Below are 17,388 nucleotides of genomic sequence, written 5' to 3'. Positions count from 1 at the left end.
TATCTCTGATATTAGCCAGTGCTTTCATTTTCTGGTTAATTTATGTGAGTATATTCTTTTTAGTCAAAATATTTCAGTTTACCCTAAATTGGATTCACCTGGGCATGTTCTAGCAGTGACCAGACTATTTTATGAGTAATTAAAGCTCATCTGCACTCTTACTGTGTCAATCTTACATATTTTATTGGATTTTCAGTTCTTTAAATGTAAATGAAATATTATTTCAATAAATTGAAGAATTACAGATATAACTTTAGAATGAATTACAATTGAAGAAAGAAACAAACATACAATTTAATTAGGGTGTTCACAGGCACATACCACAGCTACGCACATGATACTGCTCCTTGGATTTTATCCGCTTGGATTTTGTCCGCCTTAGCAGAATTTAACTTGGATTTTGTCCTCTTGGATTTTGTCCTACACTCGCCTTTTCATATGTTCTGTGTTTGATTAGTCATAATTAACACACATTCATAAATTTTTGAACTGTTATTGGAAGGAAGGAAAAGTGTATGTAGATTGACTAGCTGTGCGCACACACAAGAAAAGTTGGATTAGTAGCCAGGATGGTTCCTCTTTTTATCAAAGCTCAATACTTCATTCATTTAGTAGGGGCACGGACGGTGGCTCTGGCTCGATACCAGGCCAAATAAGTTTGTGGTGGACAACATCATGGGTTTTCTTGGGTTATTCCTGTTTCCTCCAACTTTCTCATTCCGCCATCATTGCATTGTCTTAATCGGTCAATGTTCCGTTTAGGGGGTCCAGTAATTTCTTCCACACGAAATTTGCAATTTCTCCTGTTCTTTCCATTGATTTTCGTTTGATTACATAATATAACGTTATATTAGGTTAGGCTAGTTTAGTTTAGTTTTGGATCCCCTTAACGGAACATGGACCTCTTAATCATCGTCTCCCTTAGCCTAATGGGTCAAAAACATGGGACGTTAAACCGAAATATTTAATTATTTCTATTCACATAATAATCGCTAGCGAGATAAGTCATTAGCAAGGTTGAATAATAATGGTCATTCACATTTCTTACTTTTAGCCTCCCGTAAATTTACAATAGAGGTGCAGAATAATAACGGATAAAAAATTATCTTTTGATAAAACGTTCCTTTCTGTAACAGTAACATGTATTTTGTGACTATATTCGTATAAAAATTATCGCTGTAAATGTGCAGATCAAAATCTTTCATTTTAACGCCGCCTTTTAGCCTGAGAGAGACGGATGATTAAGGCAAGTGAATAACGATGAAAGAAACGGTGGAATGAAAATGTAGCAGGGAGTGAAAGTACCCTGAGAAAAACTACGGACACGATGTTGACAACCACAAGCTTATTTAGCCGGAAATCGAACCAGGGGCCCCCCACACTAGAGGTAACCGGTCTACCACTGAGTCATAATGTTCTCCAAGTAGATTGGAAATCTTGAGGTCAAAATAATGACTATAAATAAATAGTGCTGTGTAATGTGCTTATTATTATTTTTTAATTCCTTGACTGATACGCAACTAACGGAGCAACGTTTCACCCGCTTAAGATATGCTGCTCGACGGATTGATCTGCCAGGAATTATCTAATTATAATTCCGTTTATTATCTAACCAGTGGTGCTATTCAGCCGGTTCGCTAGAACTGGTTTTTAAAATATTTCGAGTTCGCAGAACCGTTTGTTATGCCCAGACATAAACACACATATGCATGACCTAACCAAGAGTGAAAGAAAGAAGCCAAACAAATTAGTGAAAACACCTCTCTACTTTTCCCGCACGCTTGTATTGTTCTGAAAACAAACAACTTTCAATTGTTTCAATTCAATGGGCAGACAGAAATTTGAATATGAATTCCGGGATATTGGGATCTGTGAGCGTAATGAATGTGATACGTATCTAAGGGGTCGTCCACATATTACGTAACGCGGCAAAGGGGGAGAGAGGGTTCAGTCTTGCGTTACTAAGTATGACACGCAGGAGGAGTGGGTTAACGTCTTCGTTACATAACGTGATTTTTTTCTATAATCTTTATTTTCTGGTTTATATGCAATTTTCTAAACAAATAATTTTATTCGGTTCTTACCCTTTTTATAAATAAATATTGATATTGTTTTGGGAAATAGAGAACTTACAGCCTGTATAAACTGATTCATGCAGAAGGGATTTGAAAAGCTACTAGACACCAGTATGACTGATGATGAATCCTGCGTGTATTACAATACAATAAAGCTCTCTTTTCTGGCTAGGCTATCGCCGCAATGCATTTATGGTACACACCTTTCTGGAGTTAGTTTTTAGCGATCGTAATTACCGCTTGAAAATGCCTTCGCGCAACCACTCGTATCGCTGTTTCTGAGAATAAATTTTAAAACTTTTGATTTGAATTATTACCCACAATTCTTCCAAGGGGTTTCGCATATGAAAAAGAAGAAACTCTTTATCGTGAAATAATATTTACCACGACAGAACGATCCAAGCAGAATAAGATACTAAAAACCAAATTCGTCGGATATATATCTCATACTGAATTTTTTAATCTTTAGATTTGAATTTTCTAAGAGAAATGGAGTTTATTCGCTTTCTGGCACTGATTTGGGACAAAATAATTTGAAAAGGGGTAAAACTGAAGTCCAAGGAAAATGGCCGGAAGCTTGTTCACAAATGAGATGACGCTGCTCCTTCATGTGTGCAGCCACGTCGAATCTATAATCTACGTAGAAGAGAACTTCTTTTTATCGTCGACACTGGGAAACTTCAAATACAGGAAGCATCCTGGATTCCAGAAAAAAAGAGGTAAATGTCAATTCTGTAGATCCTGTTTCACCTGCATCTTCCTGCAGCACTTACTTCTTGCCAATCATAGGTGATCTAAGAGGTTGGGTGCGATTTCCCTGGGAAAACGACAGTATGGAATTTTGAAGAATTAAGACTGGTTAATTAAACAGCCTTAGAGGATTAAAATTTATTACGGTACTACCATTTTCTAATACTTGTATTTGTTGGCGAAAATACACTACAAATATATTCAAAATACAAGCATTTTGCAATGAAAAGTTCTGCCATTAAAATAATATTTTGTTGTTGTTGTAATAACCCCCAAAATAAGCAAAATTGCTGAAAAAACAAAAATCTAAAAGCGTTACGAAACAAAGGGGGAGGGGTTCAGCCTTGCATTACGAAGTGTGACAAAGAAGAGGAAGGGTGAAAATTGATCAAAAACAGCGTTACATAATATGCAAATGGCCCTTAATGAATATTACGTGTCCTACCTATGTGCAACACGATTTTGAATAACTCCAATGTCTTCATTAGTTCTCGAGATACGGTACGTACCTTCGAAACAACGTCTACAAAATAAAGTGGTCTTTTCATCGATATCTCGATTGATTCTTTGTCATGACTAACCCTACCATTCCTCAAAATATGACACTTTCCTGGTTTGACACCCTGTCTCTCTCTCTCTCTCTCACTCATATATATACAGGGGAGAGACAAAAAATCTAAAAAAAACTTCATACAGGACACGTAAATTTGGCCCTCCACTGTACAACACGTGTTGCTATTGCCGATCGTTTTTTGTTTTCAATGTGCCGTGTGTACCTTCCTCTTCCGTCAGCAGTAATCAGTTCACCTGTGAATGTCGTGGTGTGAAAGTGGTGCGGTAAAATGGGCGACCTGACAGACTTCCAAAGAGGCATGGTCGTTGGTGCTCGTCGCGTTGGAGCATCCTCAATTTGTGATGAGTAGTTGCATGATTCCTGTCGATTGAGTAGTGTCATCGTTTTGCTCTAACACTGTCGCAATGGATTCTAAGACCTGATCTTCTTTAGCACAGGGATTGTGAGTTTAACTAACACTCTTCCTTGGAATCGATTTCGTTGAGATGTGGGCTGTGGGGGAGGCTGCTGTACATAACATTTAATTATAACACTAACAGTGGACCGTTGCATTACAAATCCATTGTTACAACACTTCTTCACTATACAGGAAAGGGCTGTGACACTCCTCATGAAGCGATTTTGTTTCCAGCCAAACTTTATCCACTATAACTCTTTCACTTTGCTACACAGAAATAGGCGGGATTTCTTGGTGGGAGCTCACGTGCTTTTGATCCCACGTTAAGTTGTTGCATTTACTACTTTTTTTTCTTCTTTAAAACACAGAAGTAAAAAAAATGTAGCGTTCTTTTCTTTTTATCACTTTATTTTGAAACTAAGTTCCTTCATACTCTCTCTTAACACATTTACTTTAGTTACCTTTCTTCTACCTTTTTATATTACGCAAACTAGAACGTAAATACTAAGGACAATAAAGAAAGAAAAAAAAAAAAACGATCAGTGCAAGTAAAGGATATAGTATACATGAAGCTGCATCAGTTCCCGAAGGAGCAGGACGATCATACTTTTAGGGATTATTCATTGAGTATGTACGAACTTACAAAGGGGGGTAACAAAGCGACTTTTATTTACTTATCGACTGATACGAAAATAAAAAAGAACGTACCTGTACTTTATATCTGCATGTGTAGTGCCCTTGTGCTTTATCTGTGACTTTGTGTGTGTGGGGGGGGGGGAGGATTTAACGCATATCGCATGTCTTGTGCACATGGATACCTCTTACTATTGCACTACGTAGAAAATTTACGGTATTTCATGTAGAAGTGGTAATAAAACACAGAAGAAACGAAGATATGGGGGTTCTCATGTATACTATTACCGAAGTAAACTCAGGATAGGCTGCGTGTCATTCATCACAGGTCACTAGACCAACAAAGAGGGCTTCCAAACTTATCATATTCTTTGGTATGATAAATACTGTCACTAGATTTTAAGTTTGGGCAATTTAATGCTTTACGCTATATTAAATATCCGATAATATTGTTTTCATCTGCAAATAATAATACTAATAGTAATAGTAGTACCTGTGATATTATTAGTAATAAGTTAAAAAATAATTAATATAAATAAAAAGAATCGAATTTTCTAAGGAAGGGGTGAATGACATTGGGTTTGATGACGCACGTTGTAGTGATCATCATACTGTGAAGTAACTGTGTATTGGATATGAAGTGACGATGAAATAATTGTATAAACTCTACTTTAATTCATGGCGCAGCACCAGCACAATACGTAATTCTATCGATTTCACCCTGAATATTTGACTGTTAACATGCTTTATGCTTCCAGTACGTGTTAACTACGTATAGTTTGGATCATACGCTGGAATATTTCATACTGTCCATATGATATCACAAGTATCTATATATTAAAATGCTAGGTTTATATGTTTGTGACTAATTCTTTTGACAATAACATCTCGGAAACCACAAGCTCTAGAAAGACGCCATTTTCACTGATCGATTACAAATTTTGTGTAGATTATTCTGAATATTTTAAAAAGAATGTCCGTTATTTCTTTATTACATTTTTAGGAGTACACTGGAAATATTGAAATTTTAAAAAGTAAAGAATCATATCCCACGAGTTATATATTCCAACACCACACAATTATATGCAGGGTTAGTATATCTCTCAGGCGTTTGTTTCATGGCCAAATGATAATGAAAACGAAGGATAACTATTTCTCAAATCTAAGTTGAATCTTTAATGTTTGAAGTATTTTGCCCAATGAACACCATATATCATTGACTTTATAATTAATTGTGTGTGTAATGTATTTGCTTATTACATACTGCATGCAAGAAGAAAGAAAACACTGACTATACATGAATTAGAAATTCCAACAGAAAGTAGGCTCAAATTTTGCATTGAAAAAATAATCGAAAAAATTTCCCCTGTATGATAGCACTTGCCGATGTTTATCAATACATCCTTCACTTGTGTTTGTAAAGGGACATGTACACTCATATGTGAATGATGCGCTGTGTAGAGAGCGCAGGTTCAGCTAGTCGAATTGAAAACAGTGTCATTAGAAAGTCTTCCTTGTCATATGTGACTTAAGACTGATTTCTTGAGCAAATCGGCTCGCGAACAGATGCTCAACGAGTAGAATTCTGCTCACGTATGTTTTAGAATATGAATAGTCCAACTTTTGGTAGGTTAGTTTAGATTTCATCTTGACGAAAGGGATTGGTGTATTGTGCCTGAAATATCGATGATAAGTTAATGACTATTGGATTTTCATTATTGGATCATAAAGGATAATACAGTGCTAAAAAAGATTTTAAAAATTATATTTTGTATACGTTCAATTAGTTGTTAAGGATAGGTCGAACCACAAACTTATCCCATTACCTAGTAATGTTGCTCAGTCAGTTTCAAGGATAAATGTCCCAGTGTCTCACTGCATATATTGGAAGAAAAAATAACTGAGGAACATTGTTAAAATACTACAATGCGTTCCGTAAGCTCGATAAATAATTGTGTCATTACTCTTTATTGTACGTGTTCGATAAAGAGAGTTCCGTACATTATGTGATGTCTTGTGTGTAGCAACATGTTTTTAGGAAGGTCTGAGGAGTGCCTCGAACCCTTTCGTAGATTTTGTCTTCTGGATATTTTTTATTTACTGTTTATGGATACGCATTCCATTGTATCAGTTAATAACTAGTTGCTGTGCCCACTCTAAACTATTTTGGAATAAGTTCATTGAAATAATGCAATTTTTTAGTTCAGAGTACTTTTAAATCTGCAAATTGCCTGCACACTAGCGACTTCTGTTTGTATCAAGCAGCACAGGTAACGACACCTAATAGCTTGACCACTTACTAAAGTAGGAATTAGGGTTACGCACAGATTTACATGTTTTACTTGTATAAATAAGATTGTTAGGAGTATCTCTTAATTGTAGGTGAAGATAAAATTTAAGACCATGTATTTCTGTGGTTCTCTCTTTTCCTTTATTCCGTTAAAAGGTGCAATAATTAATGACATAGCATACTCTAATTATAGTACAGAAATAGAGAAGTAATCAATTTAGTTTAGTACCATATCTTCATATGTAATGGCACAGTGAAATTGAAGGAATGAAGTGAAAAAGTTTGACTGAACCGGGATCGAAGTTACGTCTTCTGTTTAGTGTGCCAATGAGTTAATCAATACTGTATTGACTACTTTTCAGGCAGCAATAGGATTTCAGAGAGTGAATAACGTAATAGTTAATGCACTGATGTGGTAAACCGAAAACCGTGGTTCGGTCTGCGGCCTAGACGCACATTCCCATTTCAATTTCATTATACGTATTGTTTTTTTAATGGAGCCACTTGGTCGGAAAAAAAAATGTAAAAGGAGTTTTCTGGCCAGCCATCCTAAGTGAGGATTTTAACATTCACACTGAGCTCAAATCTCGGGTGGGCGTAATGATCCCAGAACGCTTCCTTTGTTCCTTCCCTTTCCTCGGATAGTGTAATCGCCAAGGGACGTCACGGACGTGTAATCGCCTGGATAACATGGCCATAGATGTCGAATGTCTAGAAATCTACTTCCTGACCTAATCGTTATATTATTTTCACTTTATTTCAGGTGTGTATACTGGAGTTTGGAATGAGCCGAGAGTATAGCGTATAAAAGATGACACCTTTCGATGATTTCGTGTACCTTGTAAATTCCATTCTCCTGGGAGAAGAACCGGTGAGTAATATTTTGATGCAAGGTATTATGTATATATATCAGGATTAATTGATAAATCTTCAGCCTCAATAAGAAAGCAGGCAGTTGTCATGAGCGATTCCATGTCTAATCAGCACACGGTTTCCGACTAACCATTACAGCTGACAGTGATATTTTATATTCTGACCACTATCTTCAGTGTATGGAACGAGCGGAAAACTCGAGTTGATTTGTAAACAGGTTCCGAAATTACAAGCCTCTCAAAGTTCTAAAGATTTACCAGAAATTGCGTGACATTTGTTCGATTTGCATTTGTAGCTGACATAAAAGACTTATATATATATATATATATATATATATATATATATATATATATATATATATATATATATATATATATATGTCGGGTGTTCTAAAAATGGCGCCTACGGACCACAGAGCACTATTCTACAGGTCAAAATAAAGCGAAAATGTTCTACAATAGAATGCCCTGCCTCCTTCAGCCGCTATAGGGAATCAAAATTTCACAATTTGGCAACATCGCATATTAATTTGGAATTATTAGCATTGCTCTACAAATCCATCAGTTACATCGATTGTTAAGGTAACAACTGGCGCTAGTATCAACGTTTATTGACATTATGGCAAGAATCAATGTAACTATTTGATGGATCGATAGATCTAACCTATGGTTCTTTATCTGCGACGTTGCCACACAGTGCACTTCGCGTCTCCAGACGACCCGAAAGGTATACAAATATATATATATATATATATATATATATATATATATATATATATATTTGTTTAGTTTATTTTGACTTGTAGAATAGTGCTCTGTGGTCCTTGGGCGTCATTTTTAGAATATATATATACACATTGAAAAGTCGAAATTTTTAAATTTTGTTCTTCTTAAAACCGTATTTTAAATATTTTCAAAAAAATTATGAAACAGTGTTACGAATGTATCCCCAAACTTTTATTTTGGGATTAACTTGAGATTATTTGTTAACGAGTTTCCACTTCCAAACGAGAAGTTGAAAATCGTGTTAATTTAGGTTCTTCACTATATATATATATATATATATATATATATATATATAAACCGAAAAATAGGGATGTATTAAAATCAAATTGATAACATGCCACAGTGGAAAGAAAGAAAGAAAAAGACTTTCTATCCATGTTTGGAAGTTCAAGTTTCCTCTGGGTACTGCTTACAACTTAATGAGTGAACTTGAATGGCTTTTTCTTTTCGGTTGTCACTACATCTTTGTTAGGGGCTGTTGGGGGTCACTTTACACAGGGTTTACTTTACACAGTACATCCACTGCATAAATCCAGAGAATACCTAGCTTCTCACGATATGCAAAAGATGGAGATCGGTCAGCTAAATAGAGAAATCCACTTTTACTTTAATCTTTCCCCACAAATTATACGCCAGCGACCATCTATTGTTATAGATTGCAGTTATCGTCGAATTTGGTGAGTGTCTGTTCCAGTGAACTCTAGCAATACGAAATACCATGAAGCTGTAGGAGTGAACGCGTGAGAGCTGCTTGTGCTTTGATGAAGTGATGTTGTAGGAATGTTGCAAAATCGATGAACTCTTCTTAACTGATAGTCTGGTGGCAGAGCAAGAGAACCTTGCATTTTGGGGTGACCAAAGTTTTTTGATGTTTTCTTATAGATTTTGATGTGCTGAATCCAAAACTGCCGGGTGCAACGCTGGCACCCTTGAGCATTTCCCACAAAACTCACTAACGATTTCCCCTGCCCCATTTTTATTAAAAAATTGTTGACTTCGGGGAAATTATCTGTAACTTCTACAATAATTAACGTAGAATAAAAATTCACACCTTGTTATGCTTCTATTGGAACATTCTTTCCAACAATATTAATCACTTGGGGCAGCTACGAACAGGAAAAGGAAATAAAATGGGAAATTCTGGAAAATTCCCTTTCAAAGCATCTTTCATCTCTCAATATCCAAGAGCTGTACCTCGAATCTCCATCCGGAAAGAAAATATTTTTATATTTTAATGAACATTCGACACTACTAAACAATATTAGGAAGGGTACCACCCTGGCACCCTTGAACATTTCCCACAAAACTCACAATTTCCAACCATTTGTGTTATACCAATTATTAACTTCTGTGAAATTATCTGTAACTTCTACAGTAATTAACGTAGAATAACGGTTCAGACCTTGTTATACTTCTATTGGAACTGTCTTTCCAACTATGCTAAATATTTGGGGTTGCAATGAACAGGAAACTAAAATAAAATGGGAAATTTCTTCTTTCTTCTCTTTCTTTCTTCTCTTTCAGCTCTTAAAATACAAAAGGGATGGGGTGTATCTCCTTCCGAAAGAAATATTTTTATATTTTCATGAACTTTCTACACTAGTAAACAATATTAGAAAGGTTGCTATCTTGACCATTTCCCATTAAACTCATGATTTCCCATAATCTATATTAATAATAGTTAATTGCGGGAAATGTAGCTTGAACTTCTATACAAATTAACGAATAATAATAATAATGCTTCATCCCTTTCTGCTTCTGTTTGAACAATCTTTTCAACGATATCAGCTCTTAGGGCAACATTTGCAATTTCGAGAAATTTTATTAAGCATGAATGTAATGTATTTAGACTGTTCGAAAATTTTCTATTATCAGTAAAATGTATTAATAAATCGTAAAACTAAAAAATAATAATATTCTTATAACTTTTTCAATTTTTATGATTTTGATTAAAATGTAGCACCTGTAATTCGAGAGGTTTCGCACACTTAGAAAATGAATGTTCTAGTGGTATTATAAAAGCCACACTTATCTGTAAAAAATAGTTATTCAAGATAAACTTACATAATGACTTAAGTATGTCATGTTTATTTGTACTATTATTCTTCACCACTTTCTTCACTCTCGTCAGCGTCATTATGTGAGTACGTGTTTAGTTTGTTGTAGCATCTACCATCAAAGCATTTACAGAACATTGTACAAGGTAGTTTACCTACACAACTACATCTTCTTGTTGAACAAGGTTTTTCTGACGAGCAGGAACATTTGATAAGGTGAAGTACATCGGCAGGAGCTGACTCAACATTTGGAGGAAGCATGACTGGCCTTAACGATTTGGTGGTTTCATCACGTGTCCATCCATAACAAGTTGGATCAACATTTGGTGGCTCTGCCCTGTCTGCACTCAGCCAAATTAGCATTTGTAGATGTGCGCGTTTTACATTTAGTTTAAAAGCTTCCGATGTGGGTGGAAGAGAGCAAAGTAGTGGGGCTCTTGTGTGAGCAGATGCAGTTTTTTTCTTCCAAACGTTAATACGAACTTCTGTCATAGACTTCACACTTGCTACACCATAGCACGCAGCTACAAAGTCAGTTGCTTCTTGTTCTATATCACTGGTTATCTCTTCCTGAGACCCCAATTTTTTCAAGCTAACTCCTTTTAACACTTGTTTAATGGCTGTTGATTTTCCTATACCATATATGTAGGGCACTGTATCGCAACCAGTGAGAGCATGTGCACGAATCATCTGAGGCATTACATGTCCATGTTTTTCAACCGTTGCGCCGATATCTATTACTGTTCTCTCTCGTCTTGTTGAAATCTGAAATAATCTGCAAGTAATGTTGAAATGATGATAATAGTAACAAAGGAGAAGGAATACATCAATGTCATCTGATATCACATTAACATGCTTGCAAAAATTTTGTGTTATAAGGTGAATGACTTGCTGAGTGATTATAACATCGGCCTCCTCGTGTGCTGTCGCTAAATCGACCCTACTTGAAATGCGTCCATTTTGCACTTGTTGAGGCACAGAGTCGCTAGAGGTTATTACCAATTTGTGTTCAACACAATTTTCTTGGGTAAGATGAAGAAGTTCGGCGCACACCAGCTTAATCAGCTGTTGCTTATTGTGTGTGTTCTGTAATATAACATTAACAGAAGGCAATGGTGTGGACAGCTGCAATACATACTTTCTGCTGACACCTTTACAACGTAATCTCCTGGTGGATGACTTAATGCTGTAGTCGAAGTAACGATCAAAAATAATGTACACATCACTTTCTGTTAAGAACTTTGAAACAAAATTGTAACCATTCTTTGCATAATCAGAGACTGTTCCACTTACTGGCCACTGAACAATCCAAAGAATAGCACATCCATCTATAACCACAGCATCGGGAGTCCCAACATTTGGAGTAGATATGGTACATGCCAGTTTCTCCTTCATAACGTACTTCGTGTTGGTAATCCTCATTTCCCCAGAGTTTTCAGAAGGAGCGGTTGGAATAGACGAAAGTTCATAACTTAAAGCTTTATTAATTGATAATTCACGAGATGATAGTAAACAGCTTACGCGACTGTAAATCAAGGCTGTATCATATACCGCTTTGTCTCCCACATTTACACATTTCTTCATTGCTTCCATTGTTACTACTTTCTTCTTAAGAGGAGCGTAATAACCAGCTGGAAGACTGCTTTTGAACATGTGTAGACCACGCTCTCCTATTTCTACAACTTTGTCTACATTAACATTTTCAGAAGCGATTGACCCAGTGACAATATTTACTAATTCTAATGGGTGTTCCTGTGGATTCAGAGGTTGTATGCAGGATCCCAACATATCTCGTATCTTTTCTCTATCTGCTCGGTCGCTCTGCATCCTAGAATGACCTTCTTCTTTATGAGAAAGAACTGTGCTATTTCTTCCTTGTCTCTCTTTCAAGTTACACAGGTCTCGGACTAGTGAATTGACAATATGGAGACTTAGTGCCCATGTATCAACTGTTTTAGGCTGAAGTGTTAACCCAACGAGTCCACCAGGACCTTTCCCATATCGCATAAATGTTGTTTCAATGAACATATCTGACCACATTCCATTCCATACCCCTATCTGGTGTCTCATTACATGATTCCCATTCTCCATTAACATGTGTAAGCAGTCCTTTTTCAAACGGTACATATGTTGAACGTACACTACACCAGAACGAAGATAATTCCAGTGACCAGCACAGTAGAAGTATTTAAGCATAGCTTCAGCTGCCCATAGGTGTAACGGCCAGTCACCTTCCCTTTCTGCGCGTACAAAACTCATCATTATAAAAACAGGTTTAAGAAGGCAGTCTACCCACAGACGAACTGTTCTACTCTGCTCAGATCTTTCCTCTAACAAGGACATCAGCTCATCGTAAGAAGCAACTGCATCATCTTCTAATATCTCACGCAAAATTTCCTCTGCTACTAACCTGAGAGCTCGCATGTTTTGGGGAAATTTCTTTCCTTGAAGCATAAGATTAACACTCCGAAATGCAGTCTGCATTACTTCTGCAAGTCCCGATTCCGCCATTAAACTACCAACACTTCCAATAAAAGACATTAACATATGCATCCCTCCCAGACGAGGTACGAATGACTGAAATTCGGATGGATAAGCCCATTGCACTCCAACCACAATTTTGTATATCTGTTGATCTGTTGTATAGAATGTGTATTTCTGTCCAGTGGATTGTGTTTTCTTCTGAACCTCATACATTGATGTCAGGACTGTATCAGGATCACATGGAGTCATGTCAATAAGAGGTGTGTAAATAGCTTTTGTCTTTGGTCGTGATGGAGTGTAGCTTAATCTTTCCTTTCTTGTATTATAGCCACCATATTCAGGAGTGACTTCAGGACTCCTAATTATCGACTTTAAAAACTCGAAATCTATTCTCTGTGCTCTGTACACTGAATAAACTTGAGATGCAAGTAATGATAGAGTTGGCACTTCTTTTACTGAGAAATGTTGGGGCATTGGTGGCTTTTTTGGCCCTGTGTACCGGTGTACAGGCACTCCACTAGTCACACGTTCCTTCATTTCTTCCTTTGTAATGCGACAAATTTTGTTACTGTTGCAACTGCCTGACTTCTCCACTTGAGTTATCAGTAGAACCATACTGTGAGTTTGACGTAGGCCATTTTGAGATGAAATAGACGTGTCGAAGTTGTCACCAAAAGCTTGCACAAATCCGTCTGTTGAAGGATTAAGTCCTTGCAAAGTTGGTGCTTTGCTGGCTTCTGCTGCAGCTGACGCTTTAAATCTTAGGGTCTCACTGTAACTACAAGTGATTCCAAACTTATAGAATTCGTCATTGAGACGTTTGCTGTTCAGAAGCATAGCAAGAGCAATCTGGAGAGTAGTTGGCTGCTTTGTCAATGCTGCAGTTACCATATTTCCAATGAGTATTGCAGGTAGCTCAGTAATTCCGAGCATCTCTAATAGGGAAAGTAAAGTTTCACTAACATTATTTTTAATATTTTCTTCAGAGAGGGTAGTTTCGTAACTTTTCAATCTATCATCAGGCTTCTTCACTTCATTCATTATCTTTGTACTTAGTTCTTTTATTGTTTCTCCATCATCGTCATCATCTTCGGTAATATTCATGGCAAGAGCAGCTTGATTTTTAAAGGCAACAATGCTAGATACACCAGGAGAGGACAATACTAGAAGGTCTTTACCTATTCTTTCCTGAACATCTCTTATAATTGCACGACGATCAGTTTTAGATCCACCGTTCTGTTGATAAAGATGGTAAACTTCGATGGAGTTTCACATACGAGAGGTGTCCTCTTTTAAAGCTGTCGTGACTGCGTTGATTGCATCTTCGTCACTTCCTTTATTTATGCTGCGTTTCAGTGAACAAACCTTAGCTGACTTACTGTGCAAGAATTGATTGTAACAGTCTTTGTGGTAACGAGCGTCTGCCGCATGTAGATCTCCAACAGCTCCATTTACACGTACTCGAACAGCTTCGGATAATTCGTCATTTCTAACATCACATATTTTGAGGATAGCTTCTTGAATAGTCGGTTGCCCTGGACGTTCGACCGTTCTAAGAAGGTGATATCTGCGCCATCGACTTGGATTTTTTGGATCAGGATCGGAACAGATCTCTCCACAGAATAGACAGTCAGTACGAAAATTGAAAGGTTTTGCGTCTGATCTTCTAATCCGTTTCACCTGTGGTTCAGAGGAGGTTGAAGTTGACTGCTCTTTGGCTCTCTTGATATGCCACTGCGAGGTATATGTTGATACGCAGTCCTTATGAAAGTATACTGGCACATTTTCCTCAAGAGAAATAAACCGTCCGTCACGTCTAAGACTACTTGCCAACATAATTGATCGAACTCGAGCTGGTCCTCCAGTTATAAGGCGCTCTTGTGTTTTCTGACACGTGAAAATGCACTTCTTTTCTTCCGCCATGTTTTTAAAAACTGCACTATGAAACACTACTTTGAAACGTGTTAACACACATAAAACAGTAACAGTTTATTCACTTGGCACTAGTCAGTTGTAAACTCACCCACATGTTCACTAAAAACCGATATGTCTTTGTGATGGCTGCTACCTGTAGATATATAAAAAGGTTGAATTAATACATGGAGAAACGTTAGAATTAATAACGATGGAAAGACAAAAGGAAATTTAAAAATTAAAATCAATGAACTTTTAGCCAGGAATCGTAAACTAACCTTAAATTGTTAAAAGCAAAAGCGAATACAATTACTAAATATATCCTACTGCCCAAATTATTGGAGGAAGATAATTATACCATCTATTGTGCTACTTATCAATTCTAAAAATGTAAATTCCTTTTACATTTTAATTATTCAAGTGTATATCGCAGTGTTACGGTTCACGTGTGTACGATTATTTTCAAATGTAGAAAGTCCATGAAAATATAAAAATATTTATTTCGGAATGTGATACACCCCATCCCTTTTGTACTTTAAGAGTTAAAAGATGCTTTGAGAGGGAATTTTCCGGAATTTCCCATTTATTTCTCTTTCTTGTTCGTTGCAGCCCCAAGTGATTAACATTGTTGAAAAGAATGTTCCAATAGAAGCATAACAAGGTGTGAACCGTTATTCTACGTTAATTACTGTAAAAGTTACAGATAATTTCACAGAAGTTAATAATTTTTTGGTAAAATACAAATGATGGGAAATTATGAGTTTTGTGGGAAATGTTCAAGGGTGCCAGAGCGGTACCCTTCCTAATATTGTTTCTAAGTGTAGAAAGTTCATGAAAATATAAAAATATTTTCTTTCCGGATGGAGATTTGAGGTACGGCTCTTGGATATTAAGAGCTGAAAGATGCTTTGAAAGGGAATTTTCCAGACTTTCCCATTTTATTTCCCTTTCCTGTTCGTCGCATCTCAAGTGATTAATATAGTTGAAAGACTGTTCCAATAGAAATATAACAAGGTGTGAACCGTTATTCTACGTTAATTACTGTAGAAGTTACAGATAATTTCCCAGAAGTCAGTAATTTTTTGGTAAAATACAAATGATGGGAAATTGTGAGTTTTGTGGGAAATGTTCAAGGGTGTCAGGGTGGTACCCTTCCTAATATTGTTTAGTAGTGTCGAAAGTTCATGAAAATATAAAAATATTTTCTTTCCGGGTGGAGATTCGAGGTACGGCTCTTGGATATTAAGAGCTGAAAGATGCTTTGGGAGGGAATTTTCTAGAATTTCCCATTTTATTTCCCTTTCCTGTTCGTCGCAGCCCCAAGTGATTAACATAGTTAGAAAGACTGTTTCATTAGAAGAATAACAAGGTGTAAACCGTTATTCTACGTTAATTACTGTAGAAGTTATAGATAATTTCCCCGAAGTCAACGATTTTTTAATAAAAATGGGGCAGGGGAAATCGTTAGTGAGCTTTGTGGGAAATGCTCAAGGGTGCCAGCGTTGCACCCGGCAGTTTTGGATTCAGCACATCAAAATCTATAAGAAAACATCAAAAAACCTTGGTCACCCCAAAATGCAAGGTACTCTGCAAATCTTATGGACTGGCTGCCAGACTATGACAAATGTAAAATGCACAAAAGTTTGCCACTTCCAAGATGAAGCATTGTATTATATGGATGCTATATATTTGCTCGGGTTGCTAACCTCTTGAACGCGCAACCAACACCATTACAAGTTCCCTTTCCATGAGCTGTTGCAGCAAAATGCCATTCAGCCTTTTATGCCAAATCATCGGGTTTATGTAAACATAAGTTTAAAAAATTAGTTTTGCCCTTGCATTAAGCAAGAGATTCATTAGAGTAGTAGTATATCTTTTACATTCTAAACCTGTTTCTCAAGAACGTAATAAGTTTCTGCTGGGAAGAGGTAGGAAGACATAGTGTTGTGTTACACTCCAAAATTACAACATAACTAGCAGGCTTTCTTTGTTTTCCCTTTCCATTACACAACAAACAGTTATGAGAGAAGTTTTAATCTCTTGGGGAGAGAGGGCAAACGGAGGGGAAAGAAAATGTTTGGGAAGTAGGTATTCTTTTATATATCGAAAAGATTAGTTCTATATTATTTTATCTATATTAGAATAACACATGTATGGAGGGAAGAAGTAGCCACTAGGGACTGGGTCTCATTGACTATAAATGGATGGACAGTAGCAGGGGTAGCCGTAGCCTGTCCCACAAAATTATCATTTCCATCCATTTTACAACAACCTAAATTAAAATGATTTTCAACTCCATGTTAGGAAGTAGAAATTCTTGTAACAAAAAGTCCCATGTTGATCCGAAAATAAAACTTCGGGGATATATCATAATCGAACAACTGTCACGTACGCAATTTTTGGTAAATTTTGAGGACTTCGGAGGCAAGCAATTTCGAAACCAGTTCACATGTCAACCTGATATATTCAGGTTTGTCATTTTCTAGTTATACCAAGAACTGTACAAAATTTCATTAAAATTTAGCTTGATAAGGTAGAATTTCTTTAAAATTGTGT

At 36.5% G+C, this 17,388-nt stretch overlaps 1 protein-coding gene across 1 annotated transcript in view; it reads left to right on the top strand.

Annotated features, from left to right (window-relative positions):
* LOC145669040 (uncharacterized) overlaps window positions 1-17,388 on the top strand; it is a 32,639-nt gene that overhangs the window by 1,949 nt on the left and 13,302 nt on the right. The window contains exon 2 of the mRNA XM_081737392.1: window positions 7,483-7,590. Within this exon, the coding sequence (XP_081593518.1) occupies window positions 7,531-7,590 (60 nt within the window). The 5' untranslated portion in view covers window positions 7,483-7,530. The remainder of the gene's footprint in view (window positions 1-7,482; window positions 7,591-17,388) is intronic.

This window comes from Thermobia domestica, chromosome 13 (assembly GCF_964235325.1).
Source record: "Thermobia domestica chromosome 13, izTheDome1.hap1.1, whole genome shotgun sequence".
NCBI lineage: Eukaryota > Metazoa > Arthropoda > Insecta > Zygentoma > Lepismatidae > Thermobia > Thermobia domestica.
This window is presented reverse-complemented; position numbering and strand designations above follow the sequence as displayed.